A 13,268-nucleotide genomic window follows, 5' to 3' on the forward strand; every position below is an offset into this window, starting at 1 on the left:
TGTCAATCCAGCCAACATGTCCGATTTTTTTAAATGTTTTACAGAGAAAACACCACATATATTTATGTTAGCTCACCACCAAATACAAAAGTGGACAGACACGTATGATTATGATGTATGAATTATGATTCAAGTAGCATGCACAAGCCAACCGAAATAACCTAAAACCAACCTAAAGAACCCAGAAAAAACTACCTCAGATGAGTCATATAACATTTTACACAATAAATCTATGTTTTGTTCATAAAATGTGCATATTTTAGCTATAAATCAGTTTTACATTGATGCTACCATAAATGCTACAGCATAGCTACAGTCTGAAATCAGACGGGAGTAGCCAGAGAAAATACAGACACCAGCGTCAACTACTAATTACACCTCATAAAACATTTCAGAAAAACATATGGTGGATAGCTAATGAAAGACAGATATCGTGTGAATAGAGCCAATATTTCCGATTTTTGAAGTGTTTTACAGCGAAAACACAATATATCGTTATATTAGCTAACAACATAAGCTAGCATACAGCAGCATTGATTCTAGTCAAGCGCTAGCGTAGCACAGTTAGCATAGAACAGTTCGACAGATATATGAAAAAGCATCCCAAATTGGGTCCTTATCTTTGTTGATATTCCATCAGAATGTTGTAACGGGGTCCAATGTCCAGTACAGTCTTTAGTTGGGTTCCAGAACGAAATATTTCCCTCTTTGGTTAGCAAGCACCACGGCTGTGCGGCGCTAATCTTTCAAGTCTTCAAAAAATTCTTCCAAAACATCACGTCTAAAGTCGAGAATAAATTGCAATAATATAATTAAAGTATATTGACAAAACATACTTTAGGATGATTTTGTGACATGTATCAAATAATATCGTAGCAAGAGATCATATTCACCGTTATCGAGCTTCTTCCAGGAGCCGAGTCTAAATTCTGCCTCGCGCCCGGATTTTTTTTTCACTACTTCAAGGTTCAGAGCAAGTGACGTAACCGATTGAAAGGCTATTGGCGCGCACCACCACTAACTAGCTAGCCATTTCACATCTGTTACATTTACACAGCTGGAAATGCATAATTATTTATATTCGATACATTGTTTGACTGAACGTTGGTGGAGCGCTGCAGAGATGCGTCTCTCCAACAGCACTCTGGAGTGGCGCGCTGGAAATGGACAAGCAAAATATTTTGCGCCTTTGACAGCGGGCATTGCTTGTCAAAGGGTGGCATCAGCGCTCACCGAAAAAGCCCATATGCCACTGGCTGATAGAAATAGTTTTTGTGCATAATTGAGGTTTTATCTGTTGTTGGTGTGTCTTGGTCAGTTTAGCTCAGAAATGCCGCCCTCGTAAATCTGCCGCCTAATCCTGTCTAATGAGCCTATAGCGTATCATAATCAACTTAATAAATTGGTTATAACAAACTCTGAACACCGTAACACATGTCACAGCAAAATATGAATGCAGAGGACGTGACGAATGGGAATATTTATAGGTAGCTCAGGAGGTAACTGGAAAGTCGGGTGTAGAATAAATGTGACTAATTGTGGAACAATGTAAAGAACTCTAAAGTATAGGCATACCAGAGAGTATGTAATGTATTTTTGTTGTGCCTTTTTATTACAGCAAAGACTAACAGTCGCATTCATTTATGAATGCTATTTCAGAAATGGAACGGTTTATTTATTGCTAAAGGTAATTATTCATGGCTCGCTTTATTTTATTTTTAAACTAAATGAATGATTAACTTGTATGCTTTGATGACATGAAAGAATCAATGATTGATTGATACAGTAGCCTATAGAAGTATTGAAATAAAGGTGATATTAAGACTAAACAGGATGTGCTCTAAGGTCTACAGCTTGATGGTGGTTATACAAGGCTGCTATACTAAGCCTACTAATGACTTTACTTAAAATTATAATAGTAATAATAAGGAGATAAAGGAAAAATAATCATTATTTTAAATTATTTTTGGAACAGAGGCTGTTCTAACGGGAAAAAGTGTAAAGCCTTTTACAGTAAAACGAAGATTTAAAAACAGCCAAATGTGTTTACTTGACATGTCGTTGCATGAGGTTTGGTGCTTACGGAGTCAGTAGGCTATTAAACACTCAAACAGGCAACAGAAGCAGGATCTGTCTTATTTCTGTAGATATATTGACCATTTATAAAGCCAGGCACATTTAACAGTTAGGATATTTATTATAAACCTAATTATGTTTGGGTTTAATTTCTCCTCACTTTTCTTAGACAATAAGACAAGGGCTGTTTTCTCTTCTCCTCATTCTGCTGCTGCCTCCGCGGTATTGTTCTCAACACCAATATGCTGGTTAACTTTGCTATTATGCACATAGCAACATGGTCTAGGAAAAGGTGCCAATTCAACAGCGCACTGATGGTTTTCAGAACCGTGGACAGCGACCGCTATCCAAAGAGGGAGAGTGCATTTGGTATAAAATAATATTTTTATTGGTGTTGCACAATGGTTCTTATGTAATATAATCATATACAATTTCAGTAGCACGTCTTAGACTGATGGACTGTGCCACCCCCACGGCTTCCATAATGGATCAGTCCACTCAGACAGGAGCAATTCAGACAGGTTTCTTGTACACCATGATATTTTTTTGGCTACTGCTCGACTAAGGCTGTTGGACGACCAAGATTTCTTATCGACCAAACAATCGACCAGTCTACTAAATTGGGTCAGCCCTAATATAGAGTGTTCATAACAAGGTCACATACTGTTAATTAATTGCACATTGAAGCCCCCAAGGAAATAATTTCCTTCCATACCTTGTAATTTCACAGCTAGACTATATATCAGACAAGTCCGGTCAATAACTAGTTCGATCACAGATAGTGCAGTACAGTTGTTTTGTACTAATAACGACTTATTTGAGTTCTATTCGAATGTCGTATTGAGTAACCAAACTCCACACTCAACATTTTCAGTGGCATTTTCTCACATTCCAAGTGCTAACACATCAGACTTCCTCCTTTCCTGTCATTATTTACATTAGGGGGAAAAAGCCAGCTTGTGGATGCTTCAGTTTCAATAATTGCGGTAGGCTACTTTATAAAGAGGTCTTAGGGACCGGTATGAGAAGTGACTCACTACTTAAGCATATCACTATTGAGAACCTGCATCATATTTGCATAACACTAACCTATTACAAGAACTTCCTGTCACGCCTCCTTTTCAAAGGCCTCCAATAAAAATGATCTTGCAGTTCTGAAATTTCAAGGGTCCTGTTATGTCTTGAAGCAAACACAAACTAAGAACGGGAGGTTGACTGTCTAATGGAGTAGGGTTAGGCCACATTGCTCCCTAATGGGCTTAGATTGGACAGAGATGCCTCACAATCAGCAAGAAACTAAACACACTATCTAAACACAAAAAAAAGTGAGACCTAAAAAGCCCAAATTGTTTTCCACGTCATACTCCACTAGGGCTAATATTGTAGCGTAAAATGAAGTGAAGAGATGTATAATACACATTTGTGACACACTGAAGCCTCGTAGAACCTCATGGCAGACATCAATACTGTGTTCACATTCAAATACATTACCTTTTTGGGGGGATAATCACCCATTATGAGAAGATTTGAATTATTGTCTGTAATGAAGCTGCCGTGCCCTGCCATATATGGTATCCTATCATTGATCTGAATTGGACTTTTCCCTTTGCCAGAACATACAGTAGTGGAGGAGAGACAAATGTGTGCAACAAAATAATGACATTTGTTTTAGACATATAGGCATAGGCCTGTTTGTCACCTGTCCTGTATTTGTATTTATTATGGATCTTCCCCGGGTCCAACAAAATTAAGGCAGTTATACATTTTTAAAAACATTACAATAAAGTCACAGCAGATTTCACAACATATTAAGTTTGTGCCCTCAGGCCTCTACTTTACTACCACATATCTATAACACAATCCGTGTATGTTATCGTGTGTTTATCTATGTTTGTGTTTCATCACAGTCCCCGCTGTTCCATAAGGTATATCTTTTTATCTAATTTTGCTGCTGGCATGAGTTACTTGATGTGGAATAGTGTTGCATGTAGTCAAGGCTCTGTGTTGTATTGTGCACCTTCCATAGTCTGTTCTGGACTTGATGTCTGTGAAGAGACCTCTGGTGGCATGTCTTGTGTGGTATGTGTAACGGATGTGAAATGGCTAGCTAGTTAGCGGGTACGCGCTACTAGCGTTTCAATCAGTTACGTCACTTGCTCTGAAACCTAGAAGTCGTGTTCCGCGGCCTTTGTGGAGCAATGGGTAACGATGCTTCGTGGGCGACCGTTGTTGATGTGTGCAGAGGGTCCCTGGTTCGCGCCCGGGTCGGGGCGAGGGGACGGTTTAAAGTTATACTGTTACACTGAGCAGTTATAACACAGTTATACTGAGCGCTAAGAACCTTGGCGTGATCCTGGACAACACCCTGTCGTTCTCAACTAACATCAAGGCGCTGGCCCGTTCCTGTAGGTTCATGCTCTACAACATCCGCAGAGTACGACCCTGCCTCACACAGGAAGCGGCGCAGGTCCTAATCCAGGCACTTGTCATCTCCCGTCTGGATTACTGCAACTCGCTGTTGGCTGGGCTCCCTGCCTGTGCCATTAAACCCCTACAACTCATCCAGAACGCCGCAGCCCGTCTGGTGTTCAACCTTCCCAAGTTCTCTCACGTCACCCCGCTCCTCCGCTCTCTCCACTGGCTTCCAGTTGAAGCTGGCATCCGCTACAAGACCATGGTGCTTGCCTACGGAGCTGTGAGGGGAACGGCACCTCAGTACCTTCAGGCTCTGATCAGGCCCTACACCCAAACAAGGGCACTGCGTTCATCCACCTCTGGCCTGCTCGCCTCCCTACCACTGAGGAAGTACAGTTCCCGCTCAGCCCAGTCAAAACTGTTCGCTGCTCTGGCACCCCAATGGTGGAACAAACTCCCTCACGACGCCAGGACAGCGGAGTCAATCACCACCTTCCGGAGACACCTGAAACCCCACCTCTTCAAGGAATACCTAGGATAGGATAAAGCAATCCTTCTGCCCCCCCCCCCCCTTAAAAGATTTAGATGCACTATTGTAAAGTGGCTGTTCCACTGGATGTCATAAGGTGAATGCACCAATTTGTAAGTCGCTCTGGATAAGAGCGTCTGCTAAATGACTTAAATGTAAATGTAAATGTACACACACACATTGATGCTGTTGACCCGGATCACTGGTTGCTGCGGAAAAGGAGGAGGTTGAAAGGGGAGTGAGTGTAACGGATGTGAAATGGCTAGCTAGTTAGCGGGTACGCGCTAATAGCGTTTCAATCAGTTACGTCACTTGCTCTGAAACCTAGAAGTAGTGTTGCCCCTTGCTCTGCAAGGGCCGCGGCTTTTGTGGAGCGATGGGTAACGACGCTTCATGGGTGACTGTTGTTGATGTGTGCAGAGGGTCCCTGGTTCGCGAGGGGACGGTTTAAACTTATACTGTTACATATGCATGGGTCTCCGAGCTGTGTGCCAGTAGTTCAAACAGACAGCTCGGCTGCTTTTAGTTTTTGAAATATTTAGGACTAACTTATTCCTTGCTACCCATTCTGAAACTGCAGCTCTTTAACCTCTCTAGGGTACGTGAGACGTTAGCGTCCCACCTCTTCGACAGCCAGTGAAAGTGCAGGGCGCCAAATTCAAAACAACAGAAATCCCATAATTAAAATTCCTCAAACATACATATATTTTACACCATTTTAAAGATACACTTGTTGTAAATCCAGCCACAGTGTCCGATTTCAAAAAAGCTTTTTGACGAAAGCAAACCAAACGATTATGTTAGGTGAGTGAGTGCCTATTCACAGAATAACACAGCCATTTTTCCAGCCAAAGAGAGGATTCACAAAAAGCAGAAATATAGATAAAATTAATCACTAACCTTTGATGATCTTCATCAGATGACACTCATAGAACTTCATATTACACAATACATGTATGTTTTGTTCGGTAAAGTTCATATTTATATCCAAAAATCTGAGTGTACATTGGCGCCTTATGTTCAGAAGTCACAAAACATCCTTTGATTTTGCAGAGAGCCACATCAATTTACAGGAATACTCATAATAAACATTGCTAAAAGATACAACTGTAATGCATGGAATTTGATGCACTTCTCCTTAATGCAACCGCTGTGTCAGATTTCAAAAAAGCTTTACGAAAAAAGCAAAATATGCAATCATCCAAATCAAGACACAAATATATCCGCCATATTATGCAGTCAACAGAAGTCAGAAGTAACAATATAAACATTCACTTACGTTTGATGATCTTCATCAGAATGCACTCCCAGGAATCCCAGTTCCACAATAAATGTTCGTTAATGTCCATCACTTATGTCCAAATTCCTCCTTGCTGTTCTAGCGTTCAGTACACTTTACAAACTCAAGACGCGCGGACAGGTCCAGCGAAAAGTTAGTTATATTACAGTCCGTAAAAACATGACAAACGAAGTATTGAATCAATCTTTAGGATGTTTTTAACATAATTCTTCAATAATGGTCCAACCGGCGTATTCCTGTTTCTTCAGAATTGCGATGGAACAGAGCTCGCTCTCACGTGAACGCGCATGGTCACTTCATGGCAGACCTGACTCAACCCTCTTTTCTTCGGCCCCACTAAACAGTAGAGGCATCAGACAAGGTTCTAACGACTGTTGACATCTAGTGGAAGCCTTAGGAAGTTTAACATTACCAATATCCCACTGTATCTTCAATAAGAGCTCAGTTGAAAATTGACCAACCTCAGATTTCTCACTTCCTGGCTGGATTTTTTTCTCAGGTTTTTGCCTGGCTGATGAGTTCTGTTATACTCACAGACATCATTCAAACAGTTTTAGAAACTTCAGAGTGTTTTCTATCCGAATCTACTAATACTATGCATATTCTAGCTTTTATGGCTTTGTAGCAGGCCGTTTACTCTGGGCATGCTTTTCATCCGGATGTGAAAATACTGCCCCCTACCCCAAAGAAGTTAACCGTTGCGGACATTTCAGTCACTGTGGTAACTGATGTGTAGAGTCATCCGCATACATAGACACACTCAAAGCCACTGGCATGCCGTTAGTAAATATTTGAAATATATATATATATATATATATATATATATATATGTGTGTGTGTGTGTGTGTGTGTATATGTATATATATGTATGTATGTTAAAGGACTTATTAGAAGTGTACAGTGGCTTACCACCTTAAGCGTCTAACCTTTGCACTTAGGCCTACTGTATGCCATAACAATGATGAGCGGAGATTTTAGCTTTGTGCTAATTGGACCAAGAGGTGTTAATCCGAAATCCCTTTACAGGAAATGTTATAGATATTTGAACTGAAGTCAAATTTAAACTTAAGTTTATTGCTCGTGTACACATATTTGCAGATGTTATCGCAGGTGCAGCCAAATGCTTATGTTTCTAGCTTCAACAGTGCATTAATATCTAGCAATACAATATCCCAAAAAATATGAAATGTCAGAACAAGCAATGAGCAAAAATGTTTCAGTCCCAGTACTTTTGGAGCTCACTATGTCTCTATATACACTACATGACCCAAAGTATGTGGACATCTGCTCGTCGAACATCTCATTTCAAAATCATAATTGGCATTAATATGGAGTTGGTCCCCCCTTTTCTGCTATAACGGCCTCCACTCTTCTGGGAAGGCTATCCACTAGATGTTGGAACATTGCTGCAGGGACTTCAATTCAGCCGCAAGAGCATTAGTGAGGTTGGGCGATTAGGCCTGGCTCGCAATCAGCGTATCAATTCATCCCAAAGGTGTTCGATGAGGTTGAGGTCAGGGCTCTGTGCAGGCCAGTCAAGTTCTTCCACACCGATCTCGACAAACCATTTCTGTATGGATCTCACTTTGTACATGGGGGCTTTGTCATGCTGAAACAGGAGAGGGCCTAACCCCAAATTGTTGATAAAGTTGGAAGCACAGAATAGTCTAGAATGACATTGTATGCTGTAGCGTTAAGATTTCCCTTCACTGGAACTAAGGGGCCTAGCCCAAACCTTGAAAAACGGCCCCAGACAATTATTCCTTCTCCACCAAACTTTACAGTTGGCACTGCATTGGGGCTGATAGCGTTTTCCTGACATCCGCCAAAACCCAGATTTGTCCATCAGACTGCCAGATGGTGAAGTGTGATTCGTCACTCCAGCGAAGGCTGCTCCGGAGTCCAATACACCACTGCAGCCGACACTTGGCATTGTGCATGGAGATCTTTTTATTTTCTTAGGGGATAGATCAGCTTAAAGCTTCCATCAATGTAATTGTCTGTATCATTTCCAATCCCCCATATCTTTTTTTGTGTGTTCCTTCAGAAAGTATTCAGACCCCGTGACCTTTTCCACATTTTATGTTACAGCCTTATTCTAAAATTGATTAAATAGTTTTTTTACCCTCATCAATCTACACACACAATAACCAATACTGACAAAGCAAAAACAGGATTTTAGAAATTTTTGCTAATTTATCAAAATAAAATATCACATGAGTATTCAGACCCTTTACTCAGTACTTTGTTGACGCACCTTTTGGCAGCGTTTACAGTCTTGAGTCTTCTTGGGTATGATGCTACAAGCTTGACAACTGCATTTGGAATTTCTCCCAGATATCCCTACCGGCCAAACCCTCCCTAACCCGGACGACGCTATGCCAATTGTGCGTCGCCCCACGGACCTGGGCGCCTGGGCGCGAACCCAGAGACTCTGGTGGTGCAGCTAGCACTGCGATGCAGTGCCCTAGACCACTGCGCCACCCGGGAGGCCCCGGATTGTTTATTTTTGTTTGTGCTCGTTAGCATATCTAGCTAGCAGCCTCAATGGAAATGTGCAAATACTTGTGCTAAAGTTGTTAGCATTCTGGTAATAGACGCCCAATGGGCTTTGAGTTTTTGGTTCCCCCTTGTGTATTAAACCGGTAATACTGTATATCCAGGGGTGAGAGATGGACGGTATGACAATATTAAATCAAGCTTTATTTATACATTTCAGACATGGAATGCAATGCAATGCGCTTTACAGGAAAAAAACGTATTAAAAAAATTATGTAAATAAAAGCTGAAATATTTACTACACAACAAACATAATATAAAAATGTCTGACATGTATTGAGGTGCACAATCTTGGATTGATTTAAAAACAAAATTAATTCTAAACTCACAAGCAGCCGGTGCAAGATCTTAAAACCGGTGTAATGTGTGCTCTTCGTCTGGTCTTGGTCAGTATCCATGCTGCAGGATTCTGTATGTTTTGCAGTTGACCAATGGCTTTCTTGGGTAGACCAGACAGGAGAGCATTACAGTAGTCAAGCCTGCTTGTAATAAAAACATTGAGTCTCTATCAGCCTGAGAGAGAAACTCCTGCACCGTGGCAATGTTCCTCAGGTGGTACAAAGCTATTTCGGTCACATTCCTAATGTGGGATTTTTAAGAAATTTAGTTCAGAATATAAAATACCACCTAGGTTTTTTACCTGGTGTGTAATGTATGGTACCAGTCAAAAGTTTGGACATATACTCATTCAACTTTTTTTTTAGGGGAAAAAAACCTTAGCAATTTTAGAATAAGGCTCTAACGAATCAAATTTACAAATGCACTGAGCATATAAAGTGGGTAAAACAGTATGTAAACATGATTTAAAGTGACCAATGTTCAATGAATCTATGTACATGGACAGCAGTCTCTAAGGTTCAGGACAGGGTCCTGGGCGGAGGCTGGCTATTGTGGCTATTTAAGTCTGATGCTCTGGAGATTGAAGCTGTTTTTCAGTCGCTCGGTCCCAGCTTTGATAAACCTGTGCAGTCTCCTCATCCTAGATGGTAGCGGCCATGGCCTTGATGATCATCTTTTCTTTCCTGTGAAGGGTGCTGTAAATGTGCTGGAGGGCCCCCGGTGATGCTTTGGGCTGACCGCACCACCCTCTGGAGAGCCTTGCGGTTGTCGGTGGTGCAGTTGCAATACCAGGCGGTGATGCATGTTGTCAATGTGTGGAGTGACAATTTCAGGTCCTCAGTTTTGTTCACGCCAAAGAGCTTGATGCTTTTGACCCTCTCCATTGCAGCTCCGTCTATGTCGATGGGGCGTGCTCACTGTGTCTCCTGTAGTTCACAATCAGCTCCTTTGCTTTGTTGACATTGAGGGAGAGGTTCCTGGCACTACTCCACCTGGTATCTCACCTCCTCCCTGTAGGCTGTCTCGTTGTTGTTGGTAATCAGGCCTACCACTGTTGTGTCATCAGCGAGCTTGATGATTGAGTTGGAGACATGCGTAGCCAAACCGTCATGGGTGAACAGGGAGTACAGGAGGGGTAGAAGCACACACCCCTCGGGGGCCCCTGTGTTGAGGATCAGTGTGGCGGAGGTGTTGTTGCTTACCTTCAACACTTAGGGTCGGCCCTTCAGGAAGTCTAGGACCCAGTTGCACAGAGAGGGGTTCAGTGATGAGCTTGGCTCTATGGTGTTGAAGTCTAAGCTGTAGTTGAACAGCATTGCTTGAATGTCTTACTCACGTTGGCCACGGAGATCGTGATCACACAGTCCTCGCGAGCGGTAAGGGCTCACGTTGGCGGCTCTTTTTTTCCTCGAGGCGGGCAAAGAATGTGGTTAGTGTTTGAGTGAGGTGTCGGTGTCTACGACATGGTTGGGTTTCTTGGCAATTTCTCTCATGGAATAGCCGTTATTTCTCAGAACTAGATTAGACTGAGTTTCAGAAGAAAGATCTTTGTTTCTGGCCATTTTAGAGCCTGTAATCTAATCAAACCCACAAATGCTGATGCTCCAGATACTCAACTAGTCTAAAGAAGGCCAGTTTTGTTTCTTTAATCAGCGCAACCGTTTTCAGCTCTGCTAACATAATTGAAAAGGGTTTTCTAATGATCAATTAGCCTTTTAAAATGATAAACTTGGATTAGCTAACACAACGTGCCATTGGAACACAGGAGTGATGGTTGCTGATAATGGGCCTCTGTACCCATATGTAGGTATTCCATTAAAAATATGTAGTTTCCAGCTACATTAGTCATTTACAACATTAACAATGTCTACACTGTATTTCTGAAATGTTCCATACACACAAAAATCTTATTCCTCTCAAATGTTGTGCACAAAGTTGTTACATCCCTGTTAGTTAGCATTTCTCCTTTGCCAAGATAATCCATCCACCGGACAGGTGTGGTATATCAAGAAGCTGAATAAACAAGCCTAGTGTTGAAATAGGAATTGTGTTTGTTACTAGAGCTACAGATTTGATTATGAACACTGAGACCTGCTGTGAGAATATTCATTGAGCAGGATCAACAGATTCCCTTGATTGTTCATATGATCAGTTTGCCAGTGCAGCTTAATACAGAGATTCTTTCTGCACATCTTTGTCCACCTGGTTCTCCCTGGAAACATAAAAAAACACGTCTCGATTTCACCTACTAGTTTCCATGGCAACATAGCTGTTTTGGGGAGGAGAGCTGTACTCACTTCTCTTTAAGAAAAGCAGAATTAAAAAGGACAGAATGAGATGAAGAAAGACCGAGAGCAAAATAGTTGGAGGAAAACATGAGTGAATGCTAGAGAAAGATAGCTTGGCGCGGGTTACCACAGCAAGCTGTTGTGCAGGATATGACTTCTGATGGTTATTTTAATCTGTTTGCTCCTGTTCTATATTTACTTTTTCGTTTGAGTTTCTCAGATGCAAGGTTCCCCTTATCTATTGTGAATTTTGTATTTTGTGTTTTATTTGTGTGCATGCATGCGTATGTGATGCATTTGTGTGTGCACCTGTGTCCAAGTACATGCACTTTACGTTCAATTAAAAATGGTACTGTAAAATAATGACTTTTGTTTACAAGATCAATATGTGATATAGAAATAGTGTGTAATGAAAACCCTCCTGATTTCACAATATGGCTACTACATTTCAAGCATCTCCACCTCAGGAGGGAGATGCGAGGAAGAACAGCTTGCTCTATCACCTAGAGAGCGAGATGTAAATAAAGGGAATACTGTAGCCTGTTTGTTCTTTTACAGGGGGAGGGAGACACAGGGAGGAACTGCTTATCTGTTCTATTACACAGGAGAGATGCAAATAAAGGAACAGCGTGTTAGCTTCAATGAGGGCGACATAAACTAAGGAACTCCGTTAATTTGAATTTACAAGGAAAACGTCACGAAGAAATGGCTCCGGTGTGCTAGTGCAGAGGGAGGGCATCAGAGGTAAAAGGAACAGCTTGTTGATTTGACTGGAGGGAGGGTGTCACTAATAACGGAACAGAGGGATGGGGACGCAGAACAGCCTGTTGACATTTCAGGCCATGTGACCAGAAATGCAAGTGTCAGTCGTGCAGCTGAAAAATGTATTGTTTTTTTTTCTCTCCTCTCACTTTACCCTTCTCGTTCTTTCGTTTGTTCTTATTTTTTTCCCTTTACTTTCCTTTACTAGTATCAATTCCCAAATATTTAATGATTTATGTCATAACAAAGTCTGCTTGACTACCTATTGGGGTCAGTGATGGAAAAACTAGCAGCCGGTTCAAATGTGATATTAGAGCAAACATAGGATGTCTCAATGCATGACCCAAATGCAGTAGGCCTTTTCACATAGTCCTGTATTTTCACATAAGGACATCTCTGTTGGGTGTTTGAATACTGCTTTGTACAAGTTGTCAGTACAGTGATCATTGTGACTTACCAATGAGCAATTGTTTGTAATCACTGCTTGCCTGTGTTGGTCTTGTATTCGTCTTCACAAGTGTGTAGCCTATATGAATGAGTGGTTGACATTATTTCTCTCCTCTCTACTGGTCTCTAGCCCACGGGGTACATGGAGGCTGCCCTGTCCTACAGCACCATAGAGGACCTGCAGCTGCTCTCCTGGGATAACGCCCCCAAATACTGTGTGCAGCTCAGCTTCCCCGGGGGCACCGTCCTCCTGCAGGTATGTTCTGTCTCCCTCCCTCTTCATGTCACGTGTGTGTGTGTATGTGATATTCATGTATATTTTACTTGACTGACTGTGTGCCATAACAGGCAGCCAACAGCTATCTGCGGGACCAGTGGTTTAATTCTCTACAGTGGAAGGTAGGATTACTAAGTTGAAGTATTCATTGGTTTGTGTTCACGGGGGTTCAACAAGATTCACAGCACTTTGGGCAGAGATTTTATCTGTAGGCTACACAGAACGCTGCATACATTTCCTTCATGCATTTTTGCGTTGGTTTGATAAGCACATAAA

General features: G+C 41.7%; 1 protein-coding gene across 1 annotated transcript in view; it reads left to right on the top strand.

Annotated features, from left to right (window-relative positions):
* The window catches only part of LOC129862572 (C-Maf-inducing protein-like), a 42,280-nt gene that overhangs the window by 14,852 nt on the left and 14,160 nt on the right, over window positions 1-13,268 (top strand). Inside the window, exons 2-3 of the mRNA XM_055934351.1 lie at window positions 12,846-12,971; window positions 13,064-13,114. Of these exons, the coding sequence (XP_055790326.1) occupies window positions 12,846-12,971; window positions 13,064-13,114 (177 nt within the window). The remainder of the gene's footprint in view (window positions 1-12,845; window positions 12,972-13,063; window positions 13,115-13,268) is intronic.

This window comes from Salvelinus fontinalis, chromosome 9 (genome assembly GCF_029448725.1).
Source record: "Salvelinus fontinalis isolate EN_2023a chromosome 9, ASM2944872v1, whole genome shotgun sequence".
In the NCBI taxonomy this organism is placed as follows: Eukaryota; Metazoa; Chordata; class Actinopteri; order Salmoniformes; family Salmonidae; genus Salvelinus; species Salvelinus fontinalis.